Source organism: Hypanus sabinus, chromosome 12, assembly GCF_030144855.1.
Source record: "Hypanus sabinus isolate sHypSab1 chromosome 12, sHypSab1.hap1, whole genome shotgun sequence".
NCBI lineage: Eukaryota > Metazoa > Chordata > Chondrichthyes > Myliobatiformes > Dasyatidae > Hypanus > Hypanus sabinus.
Genome location: NC_082717.1, coordinates 74,052,635 through 74,070,596, shown reverse-complemented (window position 1 = coordinate 74,070,596; position 17,962 = coordinate 74,052,635). Strand labels below are relative to the sequence as shown.

General features: G+C 41.0%; 1 protein-coding gene across 1 annotated transcript in view; it reads left to right on the top strand.

Annotated features, from left to right (window-relative positions):
• Positions 1-17,962, top strand: part of slx4ip (SLX4 interacting protein) — a 126,123-nt gene that overhangs the window by 54,035 nt on the left and 54,126 nt on the right. The window contains exon 4 of the mRNA XM_059986219.1: positions 8,896-9,025. Within this exon, the coding sequence (XP_059842202.1) occupies positions 8,896-9,025 (130 nt within the window). The remainder of the gene's footprint in view (positions 1-8,895; positions 9,026-17,962) is intronic.

The window sequence follows — 17,962 nt, the reverse complement described above, 5'->3', positions numbered from 1 at the left end:
AGATTGTAAATGACAGAGGGAAGTTGTGTGCCTGGGAAAGAATGTATTGGAAGTGGTGGAGGCTGGGGAGTTGATTGGGGTTTGACATTCCAAGGCATTTCAATGCCAGTAGGGGAAAGAAAGAGAAAGTGTTTGATGGCATGTTTGTAGTTTAGCATAAATAGCAACAAAGTTAAAAGGAACATTGCCTGTATAGTAGTCAATATAATAAAATGATCATGGTTACACAGAGCGAAAGAGATTTGGGCAATTAACTTCCTTCAGCGGTTCCTCGGTGCTTAACAATAAGCATTGTATAGCATCACAAAATGCATGGTTCAAACACGAGGAAATCTGTAGATGCTGGAAATTCAAACAACAACACACACAAAATGCTGGTAGAACACAGCAAGCCAGGCAGCATCTATAGGGAGAAGCGCAGTCGACGTTTCAGGCTGAGACCCTTCGTCAGGACTAACCGAAAGGAAAGATAGTAAGAGATTTGAAAGTAGTGGGGGGAGGGGGAAATGCGAAATGATTGGAGAAGACCGGAGAGGGTGGGATGAAGCTAAGAGCTGGAAAGGTGATTGGCAAAAGTGATACAGAGCTGGAGAAGGGAAAGGGTCATGGGACGGGAGGCCTCAGGAGAAAGAAAGGGGAGGGGGAAGCACCAGAGGGAGATGGAGATCAGGCCCCCCACTACTTTCAAATCTCTTACTATCTTTCCTTTCGGTTAGTCCTGACAAAGGGTCTCGGCCCGAAACGTCGACAGCGTTTCTCCCTACAGATGCTGCCTGGCCTGCTGTGTTCTACCAGCATTTTGTATGCGTGGTTCAGTATGTTTTCAAGTTCAAAGTGAATTTATTATCAAATAATGTGTATGTTACCATATACTACCTTGGGATTCATTTTCTTGCAAGCATTTACAGGGAAAAAAGAAATACTGTAAAGTTTTAATAGAAGCTGTACATAAAGATTGACAAACAGCAATATGCAAAAGAAGACAAAATGTGCAAATAAGAATGATACTGGGAACGTGTGTTGTAAAAAGTCATTGAAAATGAACACACTAAAATTCAGGCACTGCTGAGGCCCTGTTGTAGAAGAAGAAAGTGTGATCAAATTTTGAAGGCAAAGAAGCAAATTATGACAATAGGACAAATTAGTTTGCAAATACAAGGTAGAGTTTAGAAAAAAGCATCCACTTTTATAGAAAAAAATTGAAATTATAGCAGTTGATTGACTGGACTTTTGCAGGTAATATTATATGCTATAATTGATTTTTTTAAAGTTATAGAACCATAGAACACTACAGCACAGTACAGGCCCTTCAGCCCTCCATGTTGTGCCGGCCCATATAATCCTAAAAAAAAAGTACTAAATCCACACTACCCCATAACCCTCCATTCAAGAGGCTCTTAAATAGCCCTAATGTTTTAACCTCCACCACCATCCCTGGCAAGTCATTCCAGGCACTCACAACCCTCTGTGTAAAAAAACAAACAAAAAAACACCCCTGATGTCTCCCCGAAAGTTCCCTCCCTTAAATTTGTACATATGCCCTCAGGTGTTTGCTATTGATGCCCTGGGAAACAGGTACTGACTATCCAACCTATCTATGCCTCTCATAATCTTGTAGACCTCTATCAAGTCCCCTCTCATTCTTCCACGCTCCTAAGAGAAAAATCCCAGCTCTGCTAATCTTGCTTCATATGACTTGTTCTCCAATCCAGGCAACATCCTGGTAAATCTCCTCTGCACCCTCTCCATAGCTTCCACATCCTTCCTATAATGAGGTGACCAGAATTGAATATACTCTTAAGTGCAGTCTCACCAGAGACTTGTAGAGTTGCAACATGACCTCTCTACTCTTGAACTCAATCCCCCTGTTAATGAAGCCTAGTATCCCATAGGCCTTCTTAACTACCCTATCAACCTGTGCAGCAACCTTGAAGGATGTATGGATTTGAACCCCAAGGTCCCTTTGTTCATCCACACTCTTAAGTAACTGACCATTAATCCTGTACTCAGTCTTCCGGTTTGTCCTTCCAAAATGCATCAACTCACACTTGTCAGGATTGAATTCCATCTGCCATTTTTCTGCCCAATTCTGAAGCCTGTCTATATCCTCTTGTAACCTTCGGCAACCTACAGCTCCATCCACAACTCCTCTAATCTTCGTGTCATCCGCAAATTTACTCACCCATCCTTCCACCTCTACTTCCAGGTCATTTATAAAAATCACAAATAGCAGGGGTCCCAGGACAGATCCCTGCGGTACTCCACTAGTCACTGACCTCCAGGCAGAATACTTTCCTTCCACAACTACCCTCTGCTTTTTTTCTTTAAGCCAGTTTTTTATCCAAACAGCCATGGTTCCACTTCTCCCATGCCTCATGACTTTCTGGATGAGTCTCTCATGAAGGACCTTATCAATTGCTTTTCTAAAGTCCTTGTAGACCACATCCACTGCCCTACCCTCATCAATTTATTTTGTTATCTCCTCAAAAAACTCAATCAGGCTCATAAGGCACGATCTTCCCTTCACAAAGCCATGTTGACTATCCATGAGTAGACTGTACTTCTCCAAATGCTCGTAGACCCTATCCTTAAGAATCCTTTCCAGTAGTTTGCATACCACCGAAGTAAGACTCACCGGTCTATAGTTCCCAGGTTTCTCCCTATTACCTTTTTTAAACAAGGGAACACATTTGCCATTCTCCAGTCCTCCAGCACTTCCCCTGCAGCCAAAGAGGATTCAAAGATCATAGCTAATGCTCCTGCGGTGTCTCCTCTCAATTCCCACAACAACCTGGGGTGTATTATATCCGGCCCTGGGGGTTTAACAATCTTAATGTTTTTAAGAAGATTCAGCACTACTTCTTCCTTAATCTCCACATTGTCCAGCACACAGGCCCGCTCTACTTCGACCTCATCCTGATCAAGATCCTTTTCACTTGTGAATATTGAAGAAAAGTATTCATTTAGGACTTCCCCAACCTCCTCCGCTTCCAGGCACATGTTGCCCTCTTTATCCTTTAGCGGTCCCACCTCCATTCTCATCATCCTCCTATTCTTCACATACGCATAGAAGCCTTAGGGTTCACATTAATCCTTCATGCCAAGGTCTTCTTATGCCCCCTTTGAGCTCTCCTAAGTCCTTTCCTTTAGCTCCTTCCTGGCTACCCTATATTTCTCACGAGCCCCTCCTACTTCCTGCTTCTTATATCTAACATATGCTTCCTTTTTCCTCTTGACGAGTTGCCTCACGTGTTTTGTCAGCCACGCTTCCCTTTTCGTACCATTTTTTCCTTGCCTCTGTGGGACAAACCTATCCTGAACCTAGCTCAAGAGGTCCCTAAACTTCTCCCACATTACTTCTGTGCTTTCCCCTTTGAACATCTGTTTCCAATTTACTCTCGCTAGTTCCTGCCTCATCCTTTCAAAGTTAGTCCTTCCCCAGTTAAGCACTTTACCATTTCGTCTGATTTTATCCCTTTCCATAGCTATGCTGAAGCTAAGGAAGTTGCGGTCACTCTCATCAAAATGCTCCCCCACCAAGAGGTCTGTCACCTGACCAGGTTCATTACCCAGAACTAGATCCAGTATAGCCTCTCCTCACATTGGTCGGTCCACATACTGTGTCAGGAATCCTTCTTGAACACACCTGACAAATTCAGACCCATCTATCCCCCTTGCACTCAGGAGGTGCCAGTCAATATGAGGGAAGTTGAAATCACCCATAACTACTACCCTGTATTTCCTGCACCATTCTAAAATCTGCCTGGTTAGCTGCTCATCGGTGTCCCAAGGGCTATCTGGGAGCCTATAGACTACTCTCAGCACAGTGATCGATCCCTTCTTATTTCTAACTTCCACCCAGACTGGCTCTGTGGACACTCCTTCTGCAGCATCCTCCCCTTCTATAGCCGTGATACTATCCCTGACCAGCAATGCCACTTCCCCCCTCCTTTTCTACCTCCCATCCTATTCCTTTTAAAACACCTGAATCCCGGGACCTGCATCATCCAATCCTGCCCTTCCTCCAATCAAGTTTCAGTAACGGCCACAACATCGTAATTCCACGTACAAATTCATGCTCTAAGTTCATTCTGCTGGTTCCTAATACTCCTAGTATTGAAATAGACACATTTCAAGCCCCTTAACTGGCTACAATCATGTACTGTCCCCTGTCTGTCCTTCCTCATCAACTCAGAACTCTTAGCATCATGCTCTTGTCCTTCTACCTCAATCTCTGCACTCACATTCTGATTCCCACCTCCCTGCCAAACTAGTTTAAACCCTCCCCATCAGTTCTATCAAACCTGCCGGCCAGGATATTGGTCCCCTGGGACCCAAGTGCAACCCATCCTTTTTGTACAGGTCACACCCGCCCCAAAAGAGGTCCCAATGATCCAGAAATCTGAATCCGTGCCCCCGCTCCAATCCCTCAGCCACGCGTTTATCCTCCACCTCATTCTATTATTATTCTCACTGTCGCGTGGCACAGGCAGAAATCCCGAGATTACTATCTTTGAGGTCCTGCTTTTCAACTTCCTTCCTAACTCCCCTTAGTCTTCTTTCAGGACCTCTTCCTTTTTCTACCTATGTCATTGGTACCAATATGTACCACGACCTCTGGTTGTTCTCCCTCCCACCGCAGGATATCTTGGACAATATCAGAAACATCCCGGACCCTGGCACCTGGGAGGCAAACTACCATCCGAGTTTCTTTCCTGCGTCCACAGAATTGCCTGTCTGAACCCCTGACTATAGAGTCCCCTATCACTACTGCCTTCCTCTTCCTTTCCCTACCCCTCTGAGCCACAGGGCTTGACTCTGTGCCAGAGGCACGGCCACTGTCGCTTCCCCCAGGTAGGCTGTCCCCCCCAACAGTATTCAAACAGGAGTACTTATTGTCAAGGTGTATAGCCACAGGGGTACTCTCTAGTACCTGACTCTTCCCCATCCCTCTCCTGACTGTGACCCATTTCTCTGTCCCCTGTGGCCCCGGAGTGACCACCTATCTGTAACTCCTCTCTATCACCTCCTCACTCTCCCTGACTAGACGAAGCTCCTCGAGCTGCAGCTCCAGTTCCCTAACACGGTCACTTAGGAGTTGCATCTCGATGCAGATGTGGCCGTCCAGGTCGCCGGGAGACTCCAGGACCTCCCACATCTGACACCGACCACAGAAAACTGGCCTCACACACATACTACCTCCTTTTGCAATCAACAACTGCCTAACCTTGTCCTGTTATCGCCGAAGCCCATGGAGCCAAAGCCCTATCACTCCGCTGCCCACTGGATATGGCTGCCTTCTTTTCAAACTATTCATGCTCAACTGGCTGATGTCACGCACCTGCTCAGTCTGGCCTCTCTCTTCCCCTGAAAACTCAAAATGTCTTCCCGCTGGAAATCCTTAGATGCTCACCCGCTGCCTTCTTGTTCCGAATTATGTGTAAAAGTTAATGAAAAAATAAAACAAAGAACTCCCCCATTCAGGGCCTCAGAAAGCCCTTCAAGGTGAAGCAACATTTCACATGCAAGTCTTTTGGGATCATCTACTGTATCCGGTGTGAAACCTGACAGGGATTGGGATACTACTTTGTTGAGCACCTTCATCTCCCACGGCTACCCATTTCTATTCGACTTCTCACTCCTATTCTGACATGTCTGTTCATGACTGCCTGACAGTATTGCCACAATGAGGTCAAACTCAGGTTGAAGGAACAACACCTCGTATTCTATCTGTAGCCAACCTGGTGACATGAACATTGATTTCTCTAGCGTCCCTTAATTTTTCCTCCCTCCTTCTCTCTTTTTCCATTCCTTTTCTGGTTTCCCCTCACCCCTTTTCTTCTCCTCATCTGCCGATCATCTCTCTATGGTTCCTCCCTTCCTTCCCTTTCTTCCAAGATCCACTGTCGTCTTCGATTATATTTGCTCTTAGTCCATAAGACATAGGAGCAGAATTAGGCCATTCAGCCCATTGAGTCTGCTCTGCTATTCCATCATGGCTGATCCCAGATCCCATTCAACCCCATACACCTGTCTTCTCACCATATTCTTTTATGCCCAGAGTGATCAGGAAGCGATCAAATTCTACCTTAAATATACCCACAGACTTGGCCTCAACCGCAGTCTGTGGCAGAACATTCCACAGATTCACTACTCTCTGGCTGAAAAAAAAATTCCTCTTTACCTCAAGTTTGCCCCTGAATTTTGAGGCTGTGCCCTCTTGTTCTGGAAACCCCCACCTGAGGAAACATCCTCTCCACATCCAATCTATCTAGTCCTTTCAACATTCGGTAAGTTTCAATAAAATCCCCACACATTCTTCTAAATTCCAGTGGGTACGGGCCCAAAGCTGCAAAATGTTCCTTGTTTCCTTCCTTCCCAGAATCATCCTCGTGAACCTCCGCTGGACTCTCTCCAATGACGACATACCCTTTCTGAGATATGGGTCCCAAAACTGTTGACAATACTCTTCTTTAGCCTTTACTTTTTCCACCTGTCCCCTCACAGTTTCTCATTTTACCTCTGCTCCCCATCTCTCCCACCTTCACGTATCACCTGCCTGCTTGTACTCCTTCCCTTCTTCTCCCCCCCACCCCAACCTTCTTATTCTGGCTTCCACGCCCTTGCATTCCAATCCTGATGAGGGTCTCTGCCCAAAACATTGATAGTTTATTGCCCTCCATAGATGATGCCTGAACTGCTGATATCCAACATTTTGTGTGTTTTGTTGAAACAATGAACTTGAAGTTATGCAACAACTTTAATGACTTCAGAACATCTAGTTTGATTTGTAGATAATGAAAGAATGTGGTTATTGGGAATTGAGTGGGAGGATGCATAATTAAGATACCCAAGGAAGTTTTTGAGTCTCTGCTAGGATTTAGTAGCAAGAACATAACTCGATAAATAAGATATAGCAAGGAAATAAAAAAAGGTAGTTTCCTAACCAGGATCAGAACCTTGTCTAGAGTAGGGAGGGTTGGATGGTGGTTGGGGTCTCAGCTGAGTTTTAGAAAGGGGTCTTGGGAATGTTAGGTCAAGACCAGAGCCAGAATAAGAGCAGGAGGTAAGCCTACTCAGGGATTTCAGCCCTGTAATCAGACATGAGTGGCAAATGATATTCTTAAAACAAGCTTGTTCTGAGAGTGCTTAATGACAGTACATTTCAGAACAACATGCTTTTATGTTTTTAGGCAATACTCTGTACAGGTGTTCCTTGAAGAATTGTATTACTCAATGTTACATTCTGCTGATGCTCATCTTTGAGGTTTCTGATCATAATTTACATTAATTTTACATCTTTATACTGTACTGCCACCTCTAAACAACTGATTTCATGTCATATAAAGACAATGATAATATTCGGATGCTGCCCACTTAAGCAGTACTTTGACATATGTACAATAATGTACCCAACCTTTTGCAAAATTTTTATAAAAGTGTAGGTGCATTTTCTGACTTGGTATTTTCCTGTTCCATGTTTTATTCCCTAATGACTTCAAATGTATTATTTATTTTAGTTATGAAGATATTTAAGAAACTGCTTGAACTGCAAAAACAAACCTGATATGTGGAGACTGTAACTGATTGTTTTAGACTCTGGGGTTCCCAGTCCTAAACCCATTGCTATGAAAGGCAATGAATGAAGCCCAGTAGCAAGTTTAAGGCAACAGTATCATTCATCTGGACATTCTGAAGCACATTCTGAAGCAGATTGTGTACGATTTGGGAAGATCAAAATGAAACAAGTGAAGTACAATATTAATCATGTGTATTGAAATGTTTAGCACTTTTAATCATTGACAGGCCAGGAGCATTGTGTATTTGATAATGATTCAGCACGGTGATCAATAAATATATCACGATTTCTGTTGTACTGTCCTTTCTAATATTATGATGCAAGAAAATCAAACCTATTATTTTGCTATTCAGCTGTGAGTTTTATGAACTGAACATTTGACATCTGGAGTAAAAATTTTGTGCATGAATCGCAAAAAAGTTGGCTTGCAGGTACGACAGGTTATTAAGAAGGCAAATGGAATGTTGGCCTTCATTGCTAGAGGGATTGAATTTAAGAGCAGGGAGGTCATGCTGCAACTATACAAGGTACTGGTGAAGTCGCACCTGGAGAACTATGTGCAGTTCTGGTCTCCATACTTAAAGGATTTACTGGCTTTGGAGGCAATGCAGAGGAGGTTCACTAGATTGATTCCAGACATGAAGGGGTTAACCTGTGAGGAGATATTAAGTTACCTGGGACTAAACTCTCTGGAATTCAGATGAATGAGAGGGGATCTTATAGAAACATACATAATTTTGAAAGAGATAGATAAGATAGAAGTAGGAAAGTTGTTTCCATTGGTAGATGAGACTAGAGCTAGGGGACATTGCCTCAAGATTCAGTTGAGAAGATTTAGGATGGAGATGTCATAATGAAGGGTCTCGGCCTGAAACGTCGACTGTACTTCTTCCTATCGATGCTGCCTGGCCTGCTGCGTTCCACCAGCATTTTGTGTGTGTTGCTTGGAGATGAGGAGAAATTGTTTTTCCCAGAGAGTGGTGAATCTGTGAAATTCACCACTGCCCAGAGAAGCAGTTGAGGCTTCTTCACTAAATATGTTTAAGATACAGATAGATAGATTTTTACGTGGTAGTGGAATTAAGGGTAATAGGGAAGGGCAGGTAGATGGAGCTGAGTTTATGGACAGATCAGCCATGATCTTAATGAATGGCAGGGCAGGCTCAATGGGCCGGATGGCCTACTCCTGCTCCTATTTCTTATGTTCTTATGTTAACTACAAATTTCAATGTTTTTTTCAGGGCTTGTATTGGGTATAATTTTTGGATGCTAATTTTAAGGTATAATTGTACCTAATTATTTTCTCTTATTTACAGGAGATAAGTGCACTTTTAAAGGAAAATATTGATTTAAGGATCAAGCAATATCTTGAAGCAAGAAAACGTGGAAATACACAAACTAAACCAAAGAAAGAACTCACACCCAATAGTCCGGTTTACATCAAAGGTAAAATAGAATCTGTATTAACGTGTTCATTAATGAAAGTAAAATTTCTGTTGAAATTAAACTATTGCCAAATCGTAAATCGAAAGCACAAATCTGAGTCCACCAAATTGAAAGAGAGATCTTCTTTTAGGAAGAAGCAGGTTAAATGTGAGATGTTTGATAGGCTGATCCATATTTTGTTCTGGGGCATGCCACTGTAAGATTCCTTTAAAGGATCCAACAAGCATCAGCACTTGATGAATGGCCTAAAGGGTGGGCTGGGAGGATATATAATCCAGTTTTTTTGACTTACAATGCTGTTTGACAGGACAGGAGACAGAACTTACAGAAGAGAAGGCAGAGTTAATGAAATTCAGAAGTAAAATAGGAGAAAAAGATTTGTCAGAACTGTATCATTTTTTCCTAAATGTAATATGGGAAAATGGTGATTTGCTAAAACAATTTAATGATGTAGGAGGTTAAAAGGGCTTAAATGGTCAATTCATTTTCCTCTGTCATACTTCTTTCTGCAGTCTAGGTATAGTACAAAATTCTTCTTGGAACCAAGAGTGGTTACTTTGTGTTTCTGTCTGTTGTAGCTCCATAGATTTATTTTATGTGACTACACCCAAAGATAGCCAGCTTTTTAAAGTATGCACTTTCATTTGAACAAAATTCTAATAGCTCATTAAAAGGGCATGGGACTTGTCCTCTCAGATAACATCCTAGGTGATGAAGACAGTCTTATCTGTAAAGGCAGTTTAATCAGCAATTCCCAGTTTGGATGTGCTGATTTTGTAGTGAAATTTATTGCTTTGAAAAAACTTTTTGGCAGCAATTTCTCCTGTGGAATCTGAATGTCTGAGTTTTGCAGTCAGTATTTCTTTTTCATCTTGAATTCAGTATTAGCTTTCAATCTCTAAGAGATGTCAGTTGGAAATAGTGGGACAATCTATCTAATTAATGCTTGGTACATTGTTCCCTCAATATGCTCTGTGATTCTGATTGTTGACCATTGCTCAGTTTACAATACTCCAGTCTCTGTGTTGGAGGGATTTTGGTTCAAATCATACTCAGGAGAGTTGATCTCAAAATTCTTGACTGTTATTTCATTACAAATTTGAAAGACTGCTATAGTGTTGGATGAGATATTAAACCTAGGTTCCATCATTCTCTCAGGAGGGCATAAAAGGCCCAGTACCATTATTTCAAAATAAAAGGAATCTCAACTAATATATTTCCCTTATTCAATATCATTAAAACAGGTAATTAGTTAACATGTTGCCATTTCTTTACAACTTGGCAGTATCCTGTTACAATAGTGACCATGTCAAGAACTTAAGTGACTTTGAAGCACTTTGGTATGTATTGTAATATCGCAATGTGTGCCTTAAATGGAAGTCTTTCTTTTTTATGCCTTGAACTTCATGGGAAACAAACCCTAGAAGTAAGTAGTCTTGGTCATGACAATTGATATAATCTTTTAAAGATAATTTATTCTAAATTGACTAATATGTGATGAATTACTATACTAGTGCAATGTGTACTCTTATTTGTATGATGCCACACATATGCTAATCTAACGGGCAGGCGGCAGTAACTTAACTAACTGTGTAACTGTGGCGTGCAGAAAAGCAGCTTTGAACATATGTCAATCCTTGAGGTGGATGAGCTGGAGTAGCAGATCATAAACATACACTCAGTGGCCACTTTATTAAGTGACTGAATGTATGTCTTAAGTTTGATAGTTCTTGGGAATGTTATCCAGATGTACAAATAAATAGTGCCCAAGAATTGAATTTGTTTAGTCGATTTCAGGGGCTACACAGGCAAGGCCAGATTTTGTAACCCAAACCTAATGGTTTCTGAGGTGGTGGTGGTAAGTTGCTGTTTTGAATAACAACTGGATTGGCAACAACACACACAAAATGTTGGAGGAACTCAGCAGGCCAGGCAGTAACAATGGAGAAGAGCAAACATTTGATACTTTGGTGCAAGCCCTTCATCATGACTGGAAAAAAAGATGAGAAGTTAGAGTGAAAAGATGGGAGGGGGGAGGGGAGGAAAAAGTACAAAGTGAAGCTGGAAGGGGGGAGAAGTGAAGTAAAGAGATAAAGGACTGGAGAAGGGGGATTTTGATAGGACAGGGTAGAAGAGGATGGAAGAAAGGGAAGAGGGAGGAGCACTGGGGAAGTGATGGGCAGGCAAGGAGATAAGGTCAGAAAGGGAAACAGGAATGGGGAATGGTGAAGGAGAAGGGGGGGAATTAGTGGAAGTTGGAGAAATCAATATTCATGCCATCAGGTTCAAGGCTACCCAGACAGAATATAAAGTGTTACTCCTCCAACTTGACTGTGGCCTCATCGAGGCTGTAGAGGAGTCTAAGGACTGATGTGGGAATAGGACGTAGAATTGAAATAGGTGGCTACCAGGAGATCCCACTTTTTTGGCAGCTGGAGAGTAGGTGCTCCATGAAACGTTCTCCCAATCTACGTTAGGTCTCACAGGAGGCCACACCAGGAGCACTGAATACAGTAGATCATCTCAGCAGACTCACTTGAAGTGTCACCTCAGCTGGAAGGACTGTTTGGGGCCCTGAATGGTAGTGAAGGAGGAGGCGTAGGGGCAGGTGTGGCACTTGTTCCACTTGCAACGATAAGTATGAGGATGGAGATCAATGAGGAGGGATGAAGTGAGAAGGGAGTTTTGTAGGGAGCAATACCTGTGGAAAGCAGAAAGTGGGGTGGAGGGAAAGATGTGCTTGTTGGTGGGATCCCGTTGGAGAAGGTAGAGGTTACAGAGAATTATGTGCTGGATGCAGAGGCTAGTGTGGTGGTAGGTGAGTACAAGAGGAATCCTATCCCTGGTGTGCTGACGGGTGAATGGGATGAGTGCAGACATGCGTGAGGGTAGCATTGATGGAGGAGGAAGGGAAGCCTTTATCTTTGAAGAAGGAGGACATCTTTGTTCTGGAATGAAAAGCCTCATCCTGAGAACAGGTGTGATGGAGACGGAGGAATTGAGAAAAGGGGATGGTGCTTTTACAAGTAACAAGGTGGGAGGTAGCTGTGAAGCCCATGGGTCTGTAATTGACATCAGTAAATAAGCTGTCTCCAGAGATAGAGACAGGGAGATTGAGAAAGGGGAGGGTGGTGTCAGAAATGGACCAGGTAAATTTGAGGCAGGGTGGGGTGGAAGTTGAAGGCAAAGTGGATGAAGTCGACGAGTTCAGCATGGATGCAGGAAGTAGCACCATTGCAGTCATTGATGTAGCATAGGAAAAGTGGCTGATTACCAGTGTAGGCTTGGAATGTAGACTGTTTCACGTAGCTGACAAAAAGGCAGGCATGGCAGTCCAAATACTCTCCACATTCCACCAATTCTTTCATATTCTGGAATTGCATTACTGTACGGATAGCAGCAGTGCCTTCAGCTGCTTTAACACTAAGCTTTGGCATTTGTCTATAAACCTCTCTGGCTCCCTTCTCCCTCCCTAAACCTCTGGCTCTATCCCTCCCTCACTTCCTACGTGGGTCTTTACTTCAAATTTCTTTTACCATGCTTCCTTTAAAATAATTGCTTTCATATCTTATGCAGCTTAAATGTATTTAGTCTATAAACACTCCTGTTATGTAATTTAAATTCAGTTTGCGTAATAGTGGCATAGCAGTTAGGGAAGCGTTATTACAGCTCAGGGCGTTGGAGGTCAGAGTTAAATTCTGGCATACTCATTAAGAAGTTTGCACATCCTTCCTGTGAGTGCATGGGTTTCCTCCTACATTCCAAAGATGTACCAGTTAGCAGGTTAATTCGTCATTGTAAATCATCCTGTGATTAAGCTAGTGTTAAATAGATGGGTTGCTGCGTGGTGAGGCTCATTAGGTCAGAGCGGCCTGTTCCGAGTTGTATCTCTACATAAAATAAAGAAAAATTTGCAAAGCAGTTCAAACACCTTTATTTTGGCCAGTACTTGAATATGGTTGGTGTTTTATATTTTAAAAAATTGTTTCCTTTGAGGATTAAAAAATTAGAAAACAAATTCGTTGAAATATTTGTCTCTTTGCTAAATGAAATTTTGTGACGTATTCAATCCGCATACATACATCCGCACAAACACACACACACACACACACACACACACACACACACACACACACACACACACACACACACACACACACACACACACACACACACACACACACACACACACACACACACACACACACACACACACACACATTTACTGCCTATCATAAATTGGCATGTGTGGTCCACTCTCCAACTATTCTATCTGTTCAGATATGACTGATTCCTTCCACAATACAGCATTGCAGAGGTGGAAATCATCAAGTTTTCCATCCTGAGAGAAGTCTTTGGCAGCCCATGCTATACATGTATTGTGATTTCCTTTTCCTGAGATTGTTAACACTAGTTAGTCCATTGGTGTACCGTTGCTTTCCTGTCCTTGGTAACTATGAAAATTGTCTGCACCTGTTCTTAAATTATTTGATGTTTATCTGTTGGTGTTTTAATGATGCAAAAGGTGCAACGTCTTCAAAGAAGGAAGTTCAAAGTAAATTTATTCTCAAAGTACGTATGTATTACCATATACTACTCTGAGATTCATTTTCTTGCAGGATTCACAGCAGACCAAACTCTTACAATGGAACATTGAAAAACTACACACAAAGACTGGCAAACAACCAACATGCAAAAGAAGACAATACCAAAAAAATAATAAGAGTTAGAATCAGAGTCTTACAAATTATATAGCGACTGATCCATTATTACAGATAGGGCAATCTATAATAACAGGATTATATTACAGGATAAACAAGGAAGAACAACTTAATCGATATAGTCATTCCGAACACACATAACGTAAAGAAATTAAGAAGTGAAAATCACCAGAAATTGTTGAATTGAAAGAGGGAATTTGTTCAAGGTATACATTGTCTACAACTGATAGCATCCCAAAGTCACTACACAATAGCATTTAAACAATTAGATCTACACAGCAATATTTATGTACATCTCCAGAAAGCTGCAATATTAAACATCACTAGAATAGTCCAAATGTTCCTAGCAATTGAGAAATGGGTCTACTTGACTATGGCTGTACCCCAGGTTTTATCAACTTGAGTTGAGAAAAAATAAAAATACAACAATAATAATAATAAATAATACTGAGAAGACGAGTTATAGAGTCCTTGAAAGTGAGTCCATAGGCTGTGGAATTAGTTCAGTGTTTAGGTAATGAAGTTATCTACACTGATTCAGGAGCCTGATGTTTTAAGGGTAATAACTGTTCCTGAACCTGGTGTGTGAGATCAACGAGAGAGCTTGGCTTGGATGGTGAAGGGTCTTTGATGATGGATGCTGCTTTCCGGTGGCAGCGTTCCATGTAGTTGTGCTCAATAGTGGTGTCATGTACTCTTTAGACCAGTGTTGGGTGCTGGAATGTGTCAGACCTGAACATCATTGATTTGTCTTAACTAGAATTGTTACATGCCTAGTGTAGTCATTACGTTTTCCTTGTGTTTTTCATGATGCTTGTTTTTTGAATGCGGGTTCTACGTGTATCCTGCTATTAGTTTACTGAGTTTTGATTTTTGATACACACGGAGTTCCCTTGCTATGCACTATTTAAGTTCATCACAACTGGCGTTCATCACTGAGTCCAGAATTTGTGTTCCAGGTGCACTAACATTCTGTGTATTGTAGCTCTTTTGAGTAAGTACGCTCTGAGTAATTTGTTACTCCTCTGTTCTTCGATTGAATCCTCGGCATTACTTTCTACATTTGAGTCTTGAGTTTACTCTGTGCCTAGGTTTGTTTGCCTGAAGGTCTAGTTACAGATGGAGAGAGCCTTTCCTTTGATGGACTGGGCTCTATCCACTACTTTCTGTAGACTTTACCATTCTTGGGCATTGGTGTTTCCATACCAAGTCATGATGCAATCAGTCTGGATACTTTGCACTGCACATCTACAGAAGTTTGTCAAAGTTTTCGATGACATGCTAATGCTAACAATGTGCAAACCTGTGAGAAAATAGTGTCATATGATATTCAATTATTGTTAAGTTTCATGAAATTAGATTTTCTGTTATCTTACAGATGCTACATATCCATGATGTACAAGTTGTGATTTTTTTTTCTTGTTTTATTTACTTGACACCCAGATTCCCATAATTTACTAGTACAATGGTACAATCAAGTAACACAACCTGTCCAAAAGTGTGTGGTGACTTTTTTCCATACTATTTATCAATTAGATAAATTAAAACCTTGATTTTGCTGTAAGTGACTATGGGAATTTATATTTTTTCTTGTCATGGACAATTGTGATTCATTTGTGGCATTTTATGGTGTGTGGAACTGCCCATCAAAAAGTAAATGAGAGTTATTAATTTCTTAGTGAGAAGAGATTTGTGAAACAATTTTACCTAAAATTGTTTGAGTATATTTTATAGATGGATTCTATTCTACTCTATTGATTTTTATTTTGTTAAATATTTGCCAGTTCCATAAGAGTAACTGATTAGTTTTTTGTACTGGTTATATTAATGTAAGAGAGCTACAGTGGTTTCTGGCGTCTGTTTGAAAGCCAGTGAGAGAGCAAAGACCAAAGTAAATGTTTGATGTGGTGTGTGGTGCTTTTAAGGTATACAGGGAGATAGTAACATGTTACTGCAATTATTCTAATGGACAAGCACATTTTGATTAAATAATTGATATTGATGGGGCATCCCTGTAGAACTACCTCATATTTTAAGCCTTTTCTCATGGTCTGCGATAGATGTGACCACTTTTTAAATCAGATCTAACAGCACTACAGGGCTTTCAGGCAGCACAGATTCAGCTGCTGATGATATTTGAGCTGTTTTTCCTGGTACTTACTTTGTAAGTAAAAATAAAGAACTAGCTAGGTGATCTTTGAATAGCACAAGCCTAAGTTCTGTCTAAAGTCACGTGATTCAGACTTGTATCCGTAATATCCTTACTACATTCTTCCCATGTTTCTGTACATGGACAACAGAAAAAGCAGATCTTTTCAGTTCAGAACCTAGAACTTCCAATTCCCTCCAATATATACCAGTTTCTGATATTGAAATTATAGTACATTTTATTTGTATTATTAGTGTTCCAAATTTAATCTTTGAGCCAGAAGAAACTTCTACAGGCCCAAATTTTGGTGACCCAGTTAATAAAATGGAATATGGGTTATGATGGTATAACTTATTGAAAGCTTCTCCTTATCCTCTCTATCAAAATAACTGTAGATGGATGGTGTAGAACATAAACTGAAGTGAATTGAATGTTCAGAAACTTGTGTTTCTTTTTCCTTTCTTCATAAAATTAACAAATCAGTATTATTGTGTTAAAACATAAGGCATGGGATGTTTTTCTTCCATCAGACTACCTTAAACTTGGGGATATTTGATTTCTTTTAAAAAGACTTCCACTTAGGTGGTATCTTGGCACTATAGTTGTAATTAATAGAAACGGTATCTCTATTTGTAACTTCTTATTGCATCCCTAAATTTAATGCTCAGTATATATGGCTATGCCTAATAAAGTTCAGGTTGAGGAAAGAATGTACTTGAGATTAAATAATCTGATAATAATTGAGATAATATTACAAAATCTATTGGCGTGTGGCCAAGTGGTTAAGGAGTTGGTCTAGTGATATGAAGGTTGCTAGTTCGAGCATCAGCTGAGGCAATGTGTTGTGTCCTTGAGCAAGAGACTTAACCATACATTGCTTTGCGACGACACCGGCGCCATGCTGTATCGGCCCTTGCCCTTCCCTTGGAGAAGATCGGTGGCGTGGAGAGGGGAGACTTGCAGCATGGGCAACTGCTGGTCTCCCATACAACCCTGCCCAGGTCTGTGCCCTGGAAACTTTCCAAGGCACCAATCCATGGTCTCTCGAGACTAACAGATGCCTATTACAAAATCTAGGAAATGTATAATTTGGTGTATAAAATTTTCTTGTAGTGTTTTTTTCTCCACTTATTTAAAAGATTGTGCATTAAAGTATCAGACCAGAAATCTAGGTTAACACATGAACGCAATAAGAATAGAACACAAATTGCTAAAGGTACACTTTTTATGATAAAATGTCAACCAGGCTTCCATATTGAAAAAAGGCAACCTGTTCTTAGGCTACATGCGCAGGACACATCCACTGAAAACAAATGACGTTTGGTGTTGAATCTCGCAGTGAAAGATGGTGCATGTTTGTTCAGTTACAGACTAGAAAAACTTTAAAAACTTAAACGTTTGTTGGCTCTCACGCAGGAGGATTTAAAAGTAAAAAAAAACAAATACTGAGGCTTGTGGAGGCTTGTTTTTAGTAGATGTGTCCTGCACATGCCCAGTAGGAGAAGATATACCGAAATCTCCGTTTCAGTGTGGGTAGAGATATTTTCAAAAACACATAGTGTGGACGCCTATCGTTTTTACGTGAAACCGGCGTTTTCAAAATCATCTGGTCTAGTGTGGATGTAGCCTTAGTGTTCTGGCCAGCAAACTGCCTTGGAAAGTAGAGAATCAATTAGTTGGTCATTTACTGTATTTAGAACCTTCTCACAATTTAATTAGTTGTCACTGTTATCCAAGTGGCAAAGGTGATTGCATTTCAAAAGTAATACATGATCATTCTTTTTCGTTTCTGTCTTTACTGATGTTTTTTTCCTTTATTTTTCCCTCTCCCTATTTTTCTTTCACATTTCCTTGCAAACATTAAAAGGAATAAAGTTGTAAGTTTTACCCCCGATTTTCAGAACGGTGGCATAATCTGACAAAGGTAACTTCGCAACCTCAATACAAGTAAGCATTTTTGCAAAAGTGGTCAAGTGGTCTGAAAACAGGTTCTAGAACAAATCATGAAACAAGTGCGCAGGAGAAAAAAATTTGTATACTCTTAAGAGAACTATTGGCAGTGCATCT